The 12,500-nt window shown below is 37.5% G+C and overlaps 1 protein-coding gene across 5 annotated transcripts in view; it reads left to right on the top strand.

Annotated features, from left to right (window-relative positions):
• The window catches only part of UBR5 (ubiquitin protein ligase E3 component n-recognin 5), a 140,567-nt gene that overhangs the window by 41,001 nt on the left and 87,066 nt on the right, over positions 1-12,500 (top strand). For all 5 annotated transcript variants that reach the window (XM_060116576.1, XM_060116575.1, XM_060116573.1 and 2 more), the window contains exons 5-7: positions 174-293; positions 11,553-11,742; positions 11,941-12,100. In XM_060116576.1, the coding sequence (XP_059972559.1) occupies positions 174-293; positions 11,553-11,742; positions 11,941-12,100 (470 nt within the window). The remainder of the gene's footprint in view (positions 1-173; positions 294-11,552; positions 11,743-11,940; positions 12,101-12,500) is intronic.

Below are 12,500 nucleotides of genomic sequence, written 5' to 3'. Positions count from 1 at the left end.
GTTAGGTTTGCTCTTTGATCTGAAGTATCCATTTCAGTAACAGTAATCAGAGAATTGTTAGGCTGATATTTTACCACAGTAAGTCCCAGAGTAGTGAGGCCTGGAATACCAGGCTTGTTCCTAGGGATTTTGGGACTGTTCTGTGATTTTTCTACCTTTTGTTTTTTTCCCAGGTCAAAGTTGAATAGCAATTCGGGGGCAGGGAGGACATCGAGGCCTGGTAGGACAAGTGACTCCCCGTGGTTTCTCTCAGGTTCCGAGACTCTGGGCAGGCTGGCAGGCAACACCCTGGGGTAAGTTGTGGTCAGAAGATGGTGTCCGCGGGTCTGGGTTATTGCTCTGTGAGTGCTCATTTCAGTGTTATCCAGCGATGCAGTGAGGGAACTCCCGAGCTCTGAGCAGGGGCTCCTGTCGCTCATGGTGAGCCACCATGATAAAAAAAAACCCACATAAGCTAATCACAGCTAACCTAGGTTTTTGTCCTTCTAAAAATGTATAATGGCTGCATGCATTTATCGTGTCATTTATGTTATTTAAAAATTTTCAGTGATACTATCTTTGGTCTCGTTTGTGACTAATTCTTGGGTAAAAAAAAAATCTAACATTTCTTTCTTTCTAGTGTCCAAATACGGTAGTTCTTTCTGAATTAATTTAGTGAGGCTTGAAACGATTATGTAACTGAACTTTACAGCCTTTAATGAAGTTTTTACTTTAAAAACATTATAGTGGTATACTTGACACATAACATTATATTAGTTTCAAGTGTACAACATAACGATTCAGTATTTGTATATATATGTGACCCTTGAGCAATCTAGGGGTTAGGGGCACTGACCCCCTGCACAGTCAAAAACCCACTTGTAACTTTTGACTCCCTCAAAACTTAACTACTAATAGCCTCCTGTTGACTGGAAGCCTTACCATTAACATAAACAGGTGATTAATACATATTTTGTATGTTATATGTATTATGTACTGTATTCTTATAATAAAGTAAGCTAGAGAAAACAAAATGTTATTAAGAAAATCCTGAAGAGAAAATATATTAACAGTACTGTACTTATTGATACCGTAAGTTTACATCATCTGTTTATAAGATGAATTCTGTCATTACCTATGACAGTATTGTCCTATATGATGCAAAACTCTAGATGTTATATGTATTACCAACACTAGACATCAAAAAGGAAGAGATAATGTGAAAAAATCGTATTTATTTACAGGTATAGTGATTCATGAATTGATAACAAAGCAGCAGCAGTATGATTACCTCATGGTAGCCTAACCTTTACATTATTAATTTTATATTAAATATCACTCACCTTATGCCTATGTAAGCATAGGCTAGTATCTACAAATATTTTATGCATTCATGACCTACCTAACTTTTTCTTAAATTTTTTTGATATTTCCAGGCTACATGATTTATCTGTGAGCTTTTTCAAATCATTGCAAATCTCCAAAAATTTTTCCAATATATTTATTGAAAAAAATTCACATATAAGTGGATCCACACAGTTCAGTCTGTGTTGTTCAAGGGTCAAATGTATTGTGAAATGATCCCCACAAGAAATTTAGTTAACATCCATCACCATATATAGTTTCAAATTTTTTTTCTTGTGATGAGGACTTTTAAGATCTACTCTCTTATCAGCTTTCAAATATGCAGTACAGTGTTACTAACTATAGTCACCATGCTGTGTACATTATATCTCCATGACTTATTTATTTTATAACTGGAACTTTGCACCTTATTTTTACTTTTAAAATTATTTGTAAAATTTTTACTTTTTAAACTAGATACTCAACTCTTCTTCCATTTTATCTAAAGTTGATATGCTGTCAACTAAAGGAATCATGTACGGATTCCAAGCCAGATGATTTTATTCATTTTATACCTTGATTTTTGAATAGCCAAATTTTCTGAAATTACTCATTTAACGGTTAGATAAATGCCAAATCAGTCAAGTCAGCATATGTGTTCAAAGGCTGATCAGAGAAATATAACTAGAAGGAAATTAAATTGTTTGAAAATATAATTAAGGAGAAGATGGTTTTTAAACATTTTATTTTGACTCTGAGTTTCTAGGTAAAGTTACATTTAAAAATTGAGATCCCAAGGTACTTATTTTCTCTTTTTTGTTTCTATGCCGAACTAAATTTAATTTGAGGTCAGAGGGAGGTCATTTAGTTGAGTGCATCCTTTAGCTCAATTCTGTGCTAGAACTGTTCATAGGAAACATAGCTCTGGTTTTTATTAAAATGATAGGTATCTCCTTTTAATGGTTCTATGCACGCACATAACATAACAACAGTGTATGATAAAGAATTCTGAAAATAATATGTAATAACAAATGGAATTTTCATTTTATTTGATAAATCTGCAAAAAGTTTGTTTATATTTATTTAAGAAAGAATAAGTTATGTATCATATGACGTGAAACTTTACCTGTTTAGAGATTAAAATTTAGTTCTTTTTTTAGTTGAGGGGTTGTCAAATTACAGCCTACAGGCTAAATCCGGCACCTCCTATTTTTACTGATACACGGCCATGCTTGATGTTTTATTTACTGTCTGTGGTTGCTTTTGTGCTAAGATGGTAGAAATGAGTTGTCATGACTAAGACTGATTAGCCTACAAAGCCTAATAAATAAATGATTTACTATTCTGCTCTTTACAGGAAAAGTTTGCTGATTCCTTATTTAGTTTATACATTTAGGTAGTGGCATTTGTTCCTAATCCTGTATTCTTTATTTATTTTTAAATTTAACATTTCATTTTGAAATAATCTGACTTTAAAAAGTTGCGAAATGTCACCCAGTGTCCCCAAATCTTAACATTTTACATAACCATAGTCCAGTTATCAAAACCAGGAAATTAACACTGATCAGTGCTTAATCTATAGAGTTTATAAAGATTTCACCACCTGTCCCATGTGTACCATTTCTCTGCTCCAGGATTCAATCCAGGATCCCATGTTGCATTTATTGTCATGATTCTGTAGTTTCCTCCAATCTGGGACAGTTTCTCAATCTTTATCTTTCTAGACCCTGATGAGTTTGAAAACTGACTGGTTATTTTGTGGAATATTTGAATTTGTCTATTAGTTCCTCATGATTAAACCCAGGTGATGCATTTTTTTTAAAGTCTTAATTTTTTAAGAGCAGTTTTCAGGTTCACAGCAAAAATGAGAAGGTGGTTCAGGGATTTTACATATGCTCCCTGTCCCCACACATGCACAGCCTCCCTTGTTATCAATCCCCCCCCCCCCGCCCCAGAGTGGTCCATTTGTTACAATTGATGAACCTACATTGACACATCATTACCCACAGTCCATAGTTTACATTAAAGTTCACTCTAGGTGTTGTATGTTCTCTGGGTTTGGATAAGTTTATAATGACATGCATTTTCCATTATAGTATCATATCAAGTATTTTCACTGTCCTAAAAATCCACTGATCTTTTTACCATCTTCTTAGTTTTGTCTTTTCCACAATGTCATATAGTTGGATTCATACAGTACGTAGCCTTTCCAGCTTGACTTCTTTCACTTAGTACAATAGTATGCATTTAAGGTTCCTCCATGTCTTTTCATGGCTTGATAACTCATTTCTTTTTAGTGCTGAATAATATTTCATTGTGTAGATGTACCACAGTTTATTTACACATTCACCTGCTGAAGGACATCTTGGTTGCTTCCAAGTTTTGGCAATTATGAATAAAGCTGTGTCCTGGTTTTTGTGTGGATGTAAGTTTTCAACTCCTTTGGGTTAAATACCAAGGAACACGATTGCTGGATCATATGGTAAGAATATATTAAGTTTTGTAAGAAACTGCTGAACTGTTTTCTAAAGTGGCTGTGTACCGTTTTGCATTCCCACCAGCAGCGAGTGAGAGTTGTTGTTACCCCATATCCTTACCACCCTTTGGTATTGTCATTGTTCTGGATTTTGGTCATTCTAATAGGTGTGTGGTGGTATCTTGTTTTTTAAATTTGCATTTGCCTGATGACATATGACGTGAAGTATCTTTCTATATGCTTATTTACCAGCTGTAGATCTTTTCTGGTGAGGTGTCTTTTAAGGTCTTTGGCCCATTTTTCCATCAGGTTGTTTGTATATTTTGCATAAGCCTTCTTTATCAGATATGTCTCCCGCAGATATTTTCTCCCAGTCTGTGGCTTGTCTTTTCATTATCTTGACAGTGTCTTTTACAGAGCCAAAGTTTTTCATTTTAATGAAGTCCAGCTTATCAGTTATTTCTTTCATTGTGCCTTTGGTATCATATCTAAAAAGTCATTGCCAAACCCAAGGTCGTCTAGATTTTCTTCTGTGTTATCTTCTAGGAGTTTCATAGTTTTGCATTTTACATTTAGGTCGGTGATCAGTTTTCAGTTAATTTTTGTGAAGGTCTGTGTCTTTTTTTCCACGTGGATGTCCAGTTGTTCCAGCACCATTTTTTGAATCAGCCGTCTTTGCTTCTTTGTATTGCCTTTGCTCTTTTGTCAAAGATCAGTTGACTCTATGGGGGTCTATTTCTGGACTCTTTACTATTCCGCTGATCTATTTGTCCATTGTTTTTTTTTTGCTCCAATAGCACGCTGTCTTGATTACTGTCGCTTTACAGTAAGTCTTGAAGTTGGGTAGTGTCAGTTAGTCAGAAGAACTTTGTTCTTCTTCAGTATTGTGTTGGCTATTCTAGGTCTTTTGCCTCTCCCTATAAATTTTAGAATCAGTTTGTTGATACCCACAAAAAAACTTGCTGGGATTTTGATTGGTATTGCAGGTGATGCATTTCTGGCAGGAATACCACAGAAGTGATGATGTACCCTTCTCAGTGCATCATATTAGGAGGCACATGATACTGACATGTCTCATCACTGGTGATGGTTATACCTCTGATCACTTAGTTAAGGTGGTGTTTGCCAGGCTTCTGAACTATGAAGTTACTGTTTTCCCCTTTGTAATTTGTATGTGTTTTGTGGAGAGATACTTCATGACTATGTAAATATCCTATTTTCCATCATACTTTTGCTCATTAATCTTACCATCCATTGATGATTTTTTGCTTTAGTTGTTACTGTGCTGTTGGCCAAGTAGTGATTTTTTTGTTTTGTTTTTGGCCATGCTGCGTGGCTTGTGGGATCTCAGTTCCCTGACCAGGGATTGAACCCAGGCCATGGCAGTGAAAGCACCAAATCCTAACTGCTGGACCACCAGGGAACTCCCCAAGTAGTGATTTTTTTAAACTTTTTTCATTATTTCTTTTGTATTCATTAACTGAAATTTGACTGTAAGGAAGAACTTTCCCTCCTTGCCCACTTATGTCTGTTTCTATTGAGTTATTTGTATCATTATGGTCTCGTATATTTGTTTTATTTTATGGTTTATAATCCATTGCTGTTTATGTCGCTCAAATTGTCCTAGATTTAAATCCTCTTCTCTTTATAAATAAAACTTGGATATAACCAATTATAATAGACTGCATGACAGAATGACTGAAAGAGAGTAGTGGAATTTTATGACTTTGCTAATAACATATGTAACAAATGTAATAATAAAGTAGTACATTTGAGATTGAATAAAACCTCAGTAGACCTACTCCAAAGAAGGTTGGGGCTAATTTTAAGACTTTAAAGTGCAGAGAGAATCATTAAAATTTGAGTCCCCCTTACTCACCCTGGCTTGCACTCCTGTTTGAATCATGTATTTCTGTCTCCCTCCCCCCTCCCCCCTCCCCCCACTCCCTACAGCGGACTCTGTGTAAGCTTTCTTTAGCATTGGGTTTCTGAATTGCAATTTTGAAAAATGTCACAGTGTCCCACTGGCTAAGCCATATGTTTACCTTTATTTGGTCTTGCAGATGTCCACAAAATGTAAACACTTATTAAAGGCTGATTGTTTCTCTTGGCCTCTCTGAAATTTTTCTCAGTTTGTTGCTGGTGAAATTGTGATCCATTATTCTGTAAATTAAGAAACTTTAGAGTCAAAAATACTATCCTTCATAAAAAATTTTTTTTCTTGAGTTGTGTAGTTTTTTTCCCCCATTTGTATTGATTACAATAAGCTTTTAAAGAAGCTTGCAATTTACTATATGTAATAGAGAATCTAGAACAGATAGATCTTGAGTCCCCAGAGGGGATTTTTATCTGCATATTTACCAAATGCAGTCATATGTGAAAGAGACTGTCCCCACAGACCTTGGTCCCCAACCCCTTACCTTCGGAGTCCTGGCTTGCTCCCTTTGGGTTCAGAGGAGTGTTGTGAATTAGGGAGTGAGTGGTCTCTGTATTTGAGAGCTGCGTTTGAAAGATTCTGGGATGACTAGTACTGTTTTTCTTTTCCATCAGCATGGATAATTGAGAATTGATCATTTATTATAACTAATCATTCTTAGGAATACATAGCAGTCAAAATTTCTGGGACTTTGAATATTTTTCCCTTTGGTGTTTTCACTAAATTGGCAGGTTTACGTGCTAAGGATTTCTAGCTGCTGTCTTTCCCCCGTTCATAATTACTGAAATTTATCCTGGGAGATATTTTAAAAATCTCCTGGGTATTTTTGTTAAACTTATTTCAGACCAGGTTAAGAGCAAGAGCACCAACTTTATTTGGAGAAAAAAAAAGAGTTTGTGTTGGACTTCCTTGGTGGCGCAGTGGTTAAGAATCCGCCTGCTGATGCAGGGGACACGGGTTCGATCCCTGGTCTGGGAAGATCCCACATGCTGCGGAGCAACTAAGCCGGACTACTGAAGTGAGTGATTTAATGATTCAGTGCCACAACTACTGAAGCCCACGCGCCTGGAGCCCATGCTCCACAACAAGAGAAGCCACCGCAATGAGAAGCCCGCGCACCACAACGAAGAGTAGCCCCCCACTCGCCGCAACTAGAGAAAGCCCGTGTGCAGCAACGAAGACCCAATGCAGCCAAAAATAAATAAATATTTTTTTAAAAAGAGTTTATGTTTAATAGGGTGTTTAAAATGGAAATATTAGTATCAAAAGTCTCTTTATTACGTTGTTTGTTATCACTGGCTATAATAGATGATAGGTATAAGCTGCTTTTCATTGGTTTGAGCTACCATATTTCCTTTGGAGTTTAATTTGAACTAATAGTACAAGATTTGAAAGGTAAAAGCCAAGCAGGCCATTGTAACTGTAAACAGCTGAAGCTGGCCCCAGTCAAAAAAGGTGGTAAGCTAGTAGGTTGTAGGGCTTCGGCAAAGTAAGTGGATGCCCCGTTTTTAAAGGAGGCAGCTGATCAGCTGATGTCACCGTAGGAGAAATACAATACAGCAGGGCCATTGTTGCCAAATGCAAACTTGCATTATCCCCCTCCCCTTTTATCTTAAGAAAAGCTACAAATCTGGATTTTTATGTGAAATCTCCCGACTTAAATGTTGGAACGAATTAATATTTCCATGGATATAAATATACATGAATACACAGGGACACTCATACCAATCTAGTGTGTGTATGTGTGTCTTTGTGCATGTGTATATTCTTTAAAACAAACTTTGTATTTTTGAACAGCTTTAGATTACAGAAAATTACAAAGATAGTACTGACAATTCTTGTATACTCCATGCCCAGTTTTCACTATTAACATGTAAGATTAGAATGGTACATTTTTTATAATTAATGTGTATTGATAACGTTATCATCAACTGAAGGCCGTAGGTTGTTCACATTCCCTTATTTTTTCCTTAAGGTCCTTTTTCTGTTCCAGGATCTCATCCAGGATACCGCAGTACAGTTTTTTTTTTTGCGGTATGTGGGCCTCTCACCATTGTGGCCTCTCCCGTTGTGGAGCACAGGCTAGCTCCAGACGCGCAGGCTCAGTGGCCATGGCTCACGGGCCCAGCCGCTCCGCAGCATGTGGGATCCTCCCGGACCAGGGCATGAACCCATGTCCCCTGCGTCAGCAGGCGGACTCTCAACCACTGCGCCACCAGGGAAGCCCAGGCTCCTCTTGACTGTGACAGTTTCTCAGACTTTTCTTGTTTTTGATGCTGTACATTTTTTAAACCAGCCAATCAAGTATATGGACCAGACTTGACCCATGGGCTTTAAGGTTTCACGCGGTAGATTAATTCCATACTCAGTGTGATTTTTCTCAATTGACTGGAGTCACTTTGTGTACCTTGAGTATTATATGATGGGGTCAAATTGTACGATTAATTTGATGAGCAAAGTATGGATAGAAGAAACTGGTTTTTCCATTATTTTTGAGTTTAGTATTGAAAATTATATAACTCACTGTAATTATAGATAAAAAGGGGATTCCAGTACTGTCTTTTGTGACCACTAATAAACATCTATTAATGTATACTTAGTCTAACACATTGCTCGTTCTCTGGATAGCAAGCTGGTTAGAGGAATGTCCAGGAGCAGCTGAGGCTGGTCGGCTGGTAGATTGTTTGGATTCTGATAGAAGAAATCCGGCACTGCGGATGTGAGTGGGAAAACGTGGTATTCTCCATGGTAACGGTGGGGTTAATGAATGGGCAAGCCAGAGATATTTTGACCTTTGTCTTTCAACTAACCTCAGGTGAGGGTTTGTGTAGCAGAGAGTGCAAATTGGCTTAAAGGAAAGAATTTGAATGTTCTGGATATGCTGGTATTCTCCACTCTTCCCTGTCGTCTTGACTTTACTTAGAAATAAGTAACCTATCTACCTCTCGTGGAGATTTGAGTTTGTGATGCCTGTAAGGTCTGCCAGGAATAGATGTGTACTTGGATAGTATATCTGATCAGGTTTCCAGTATTATTTGCCTAAGGGGAAAATCATAGCATATTTCGGTAGAAATATTGAGTCATTACTTATATTTATTTTGGCCATAAAATGTCCAGACGGGCGTTTTGGAGTGAAATTAATAATAGGCTCAGACAGTAGGCTTATTATGGTGTTATCTCAGGCAAACTGGGACATAGTTACCCTAATTATATCTTTTTAAGACTCTTTAGTGTGGTTCCTCCTGTTTTCAAGTTGAAATAATATATTTAGCTTTTGACTGTTAAAAACTTCCAAAAGAGTGGTTCCACCTGACTTAATTTTGACAACTTACAGGAAACCATGAAGTAGAAGTGCTGATTTAATGTTTGATTTGAATATCTGTTTGTATGTTTCATTGATCCTATATTACTTTCTGTTGCATAATTGTCACAAGCATATAAGTTGAAAAGAAAACTTGTCTGTTTTCGAGAGTACTGCTTTCTTTGATAACACATGACTTTATATTTTTAAAATCATGTTTAAAAACACATAACATAAAATTTACTACCTTTACGGTTATAACTGCACATCTCAATAGTATTAAGTATATTTATATTGCAGTGAAAGAAATCTCTACTTTAACTTTTTCATCTTGTAAAACTGAAACTTTATATCCAATAAACAACTCCATTTACCCCTCTCCCCACCATCTGACAGCCACCATTCTACTTTCTGTTTCTGTGAATTTGACTACGTTAGGTACCTTTTATATTTGTAATCATACAGCATTTGTCTTCTTGTGATTGGCTTATTTCACTTAGCATAATATCTTCAGGGTTCACCTGTGTTGTATTGGGTTGGCCAAAAGGTTCGTTCGGTTTTCCCGTAAGATGGCTCTAGTGGCGCTTAGTTGTCTTTAACTTCATTCGAAACAATTTTGTTAGATTGTATTGTGACAGCTGTCATATCAGCGCGCATTTAAAAAAACTTATCAAAATTGGTGAATTTTTGTGTAGCCATTTTAATATTGAAGATGGAAGAAAAACAACGTTTTCGGCATATTATGCTTTATTATTTCAAGAAAGGTAAAAACACAACTGAAACGCCAAAAAAAATTGTGCAGTTCGTGGGGAAGGTACTGTGACTGATCGAACATGTCAAAAGTGGTTTGCGAAGTTCCGTGCTGGAGAATTCTCTTTGGATGATGATGCTCCACGGTTGAGTAGACCAGTTGAAGTTGATAGCAATCAAATCGAGACATTAATTGAGAACAATCAGCGTTATACCACGCAGCTCTTACGCATAGTGCTGCTATGAACATGGGTATGCAAATATCTCATCGAGACTCTGTTTTCAATTCTTTTGGATATATACCTAGAATTATAACTGCTGAGTCATATATAGTGGTTCTATTTTTAATTTTTTAGGAAACTTCATACTGTTTTTCATAGCACTGCACTATTTTACAGTCCTACCTACAGTGCACTAGGGTTACAGTTTCTATACATCCTTGCCAACACTTGTAATTGTCTCTTTTTTTTTTTCATGGTAGCCATTCTTTTTTTTTTTTTTTTTTTTTTTTTTTTTTGTGGTACGCGGGCCTCACACTGTTGTGGCCTCTCCCGTTGCGGAGCACAGGCTCCAGACGTGCAGGCTCAGCGGCCATGGCTCACGGGCCCAGCCGCTCTGCGGCATGTGGGATCTTCCTGGACTGGGGCACAAACCCATGTCCCCTGCATCGGCAGGCAGACTCTCAACCACTGCACCACCAGGGAAGCCCCATGGTAGCCATTCTGATGGGTGTGAGGTGATAGGTGATTGTGGTTTTGATTTGCATTTCTCTCATGATTAGTGATGTTGACCATCTTTTCATATGCTTACTTGGCCATTTGTGTATTATCTTTGGAGAAATGTTCAAATTCTTTCCCATTTTTAATCAGGTTATTTGATTTTTTTGTTGTTGAGTGTTGGAGCTCTTTATATATTCTGGATACTAACCTCTCAAATAAACGATTTGCAAATATTTTCTTCCATTCTATAGGTTGCTTCCTTACTCTGTTGATTATGTCCTTTGAGGGACAAAATCCATTGGGATTTTCATAGGGATTTTGATGAATCTGTAGATTGCTTTGAGCAGTATGGACATCTTAACAATATTAAATTTTCCAACCCATGGGCACGGGTGTCTTTCCATTTATTTGTGTCTTTAAATTTTAAACTCTGAATTTTACTTTTTGTGCTGCAGACTGTTAGTAGTTATATCTGATAGGTCTTTCATGCAAAGGTGAGATGTATTCTATAACTCACTTTAAGCTGTGACTAGAAATGCTTGGTATGTGGTTCTTTTAAAAATTGTTTTAAAAGATGCAAAAGGATGGTATATATCAAAAGTGAGTTTATACTTCAGCATTTAAAAAAATTGGAACAGTGTTATTTTTTTTTTTTTTTTTTTTTGCGGTATGCGGGCCTCTCACTGTTGTGGCCTCCCCCGTTGCGGAGCACAGGCTCCGGACGCGCAGGCTCCGGACGCGCAGGCCCAGCGGCCATGGCTCACGGGCCCAGCCGCTCCGCGGCATATGGGATCCTCCCAGACCGGGGCACGAACCCGTATCCCCTGCATCGGCAGGCGGACTCTCAACCACTTGCGCCACCAGGGAGGCCCGGAACAGTGTTATTTTAAAGTTCAGTTCTATTGTTCTGTCAAAATACTACTATAGCATATTATGTCAAGTAGAAAAATAGGTTTATCATATTCTAAGTTAATGAACATGAGACGCAAAGGGATCTTTCTGAATGATTGTTTAAAATGCTGTTTCTTTAAATTCTCCAATATTTAGAAGTCGCTGGAGTTCTGGAGTGGGTGGAAGTGGAGGAGGATCCTCTGGTAGGTCGTCAGCTGGAGCTCGAGATTCTCGCCGACAGACTCGAGTAATTCGGACGGGACGGGATCGAGGGTCTGGGCTTTTGGGCAGTCAACCCCAGCCAGTTATTCCAGCATCTGTGATTCCAGAGGAGCTGATTTCACAGGTATGGATCTTGTAGAACACTTAACGTAAGATAGCAGGACAGGGTGAGGTTTAACTAAATGTAGTGGGCTGTAGTCATGATATATAGCATGAATTGTGAAATACTGATTTTCTGTATTGATCCTAGAAAGCTGATTTTAATAAAGAAGTTATGAAAAAGATAATTAGCACAGCACTCTTCCTTATTTTTTTATTTCAGGCCCAAGTCGTTTTGCAAGGCAAATCCAGAAGTGTCATTATTCGAGAACTTCAGCGAACAAATCTTGATGTAAACCTTGCTGTAAATAATTTACTTAGCCGGGATGATGAAGATGGAGATGATGGGGATGATACAGCCAGTGAATCTTATTTGCCTGGAGGTTGGTGGATCACCATCATGGTTTTCTCATCTCTGAAGGGAGAGATTTTTTTTTTGACTGGGGAATGGAATTTTAAAGTGCAATAGATTTACTGACTGTTCTTTCCAAGGTGGTAGATATTTCTCACTGTAGTGTTTGATTTGATGGTAAAATTCTCTTTAAGGGAAAATGTTTTTGCTCAGTGGACTTGTGTTTGGTCCTATAAAGACATGGATGTATGTGCATGTCTTTATCACTGGCTGACAGATGACTCTGGAATGTTGTATTTTGATGCCCTTATTACTGAATATGGAATAACTGAACTGCATTTAGATTTTGACTTTCTGTGATGTCACAGGAATCTTCAATAGTGATCTTTTTTTCTTGTGGTAATTTAGTAGTTAGCCCAAGCAACAATCAT

The sequence above is a fragment of the Mesoplodon densirostris genome, chromosome 13 (genome assembly GCF_025265405.1).
Source record: "Mesoplodon densirostris isolate mMesDen1 chromosome 13, mMesDen1 primary haplotype, whole genome shotgun sequence".
NCBI lineage: Eukaryota > Metazoa > Chordata > Mammalia > Artiodactyla > Ziphiidae > Mesoplodon > Mesoplodon densirostris.
Note: the sequence above shows the minus strand (reverse complement) of the source record. Positions and strands in the feature narration are given on the sequence as shown.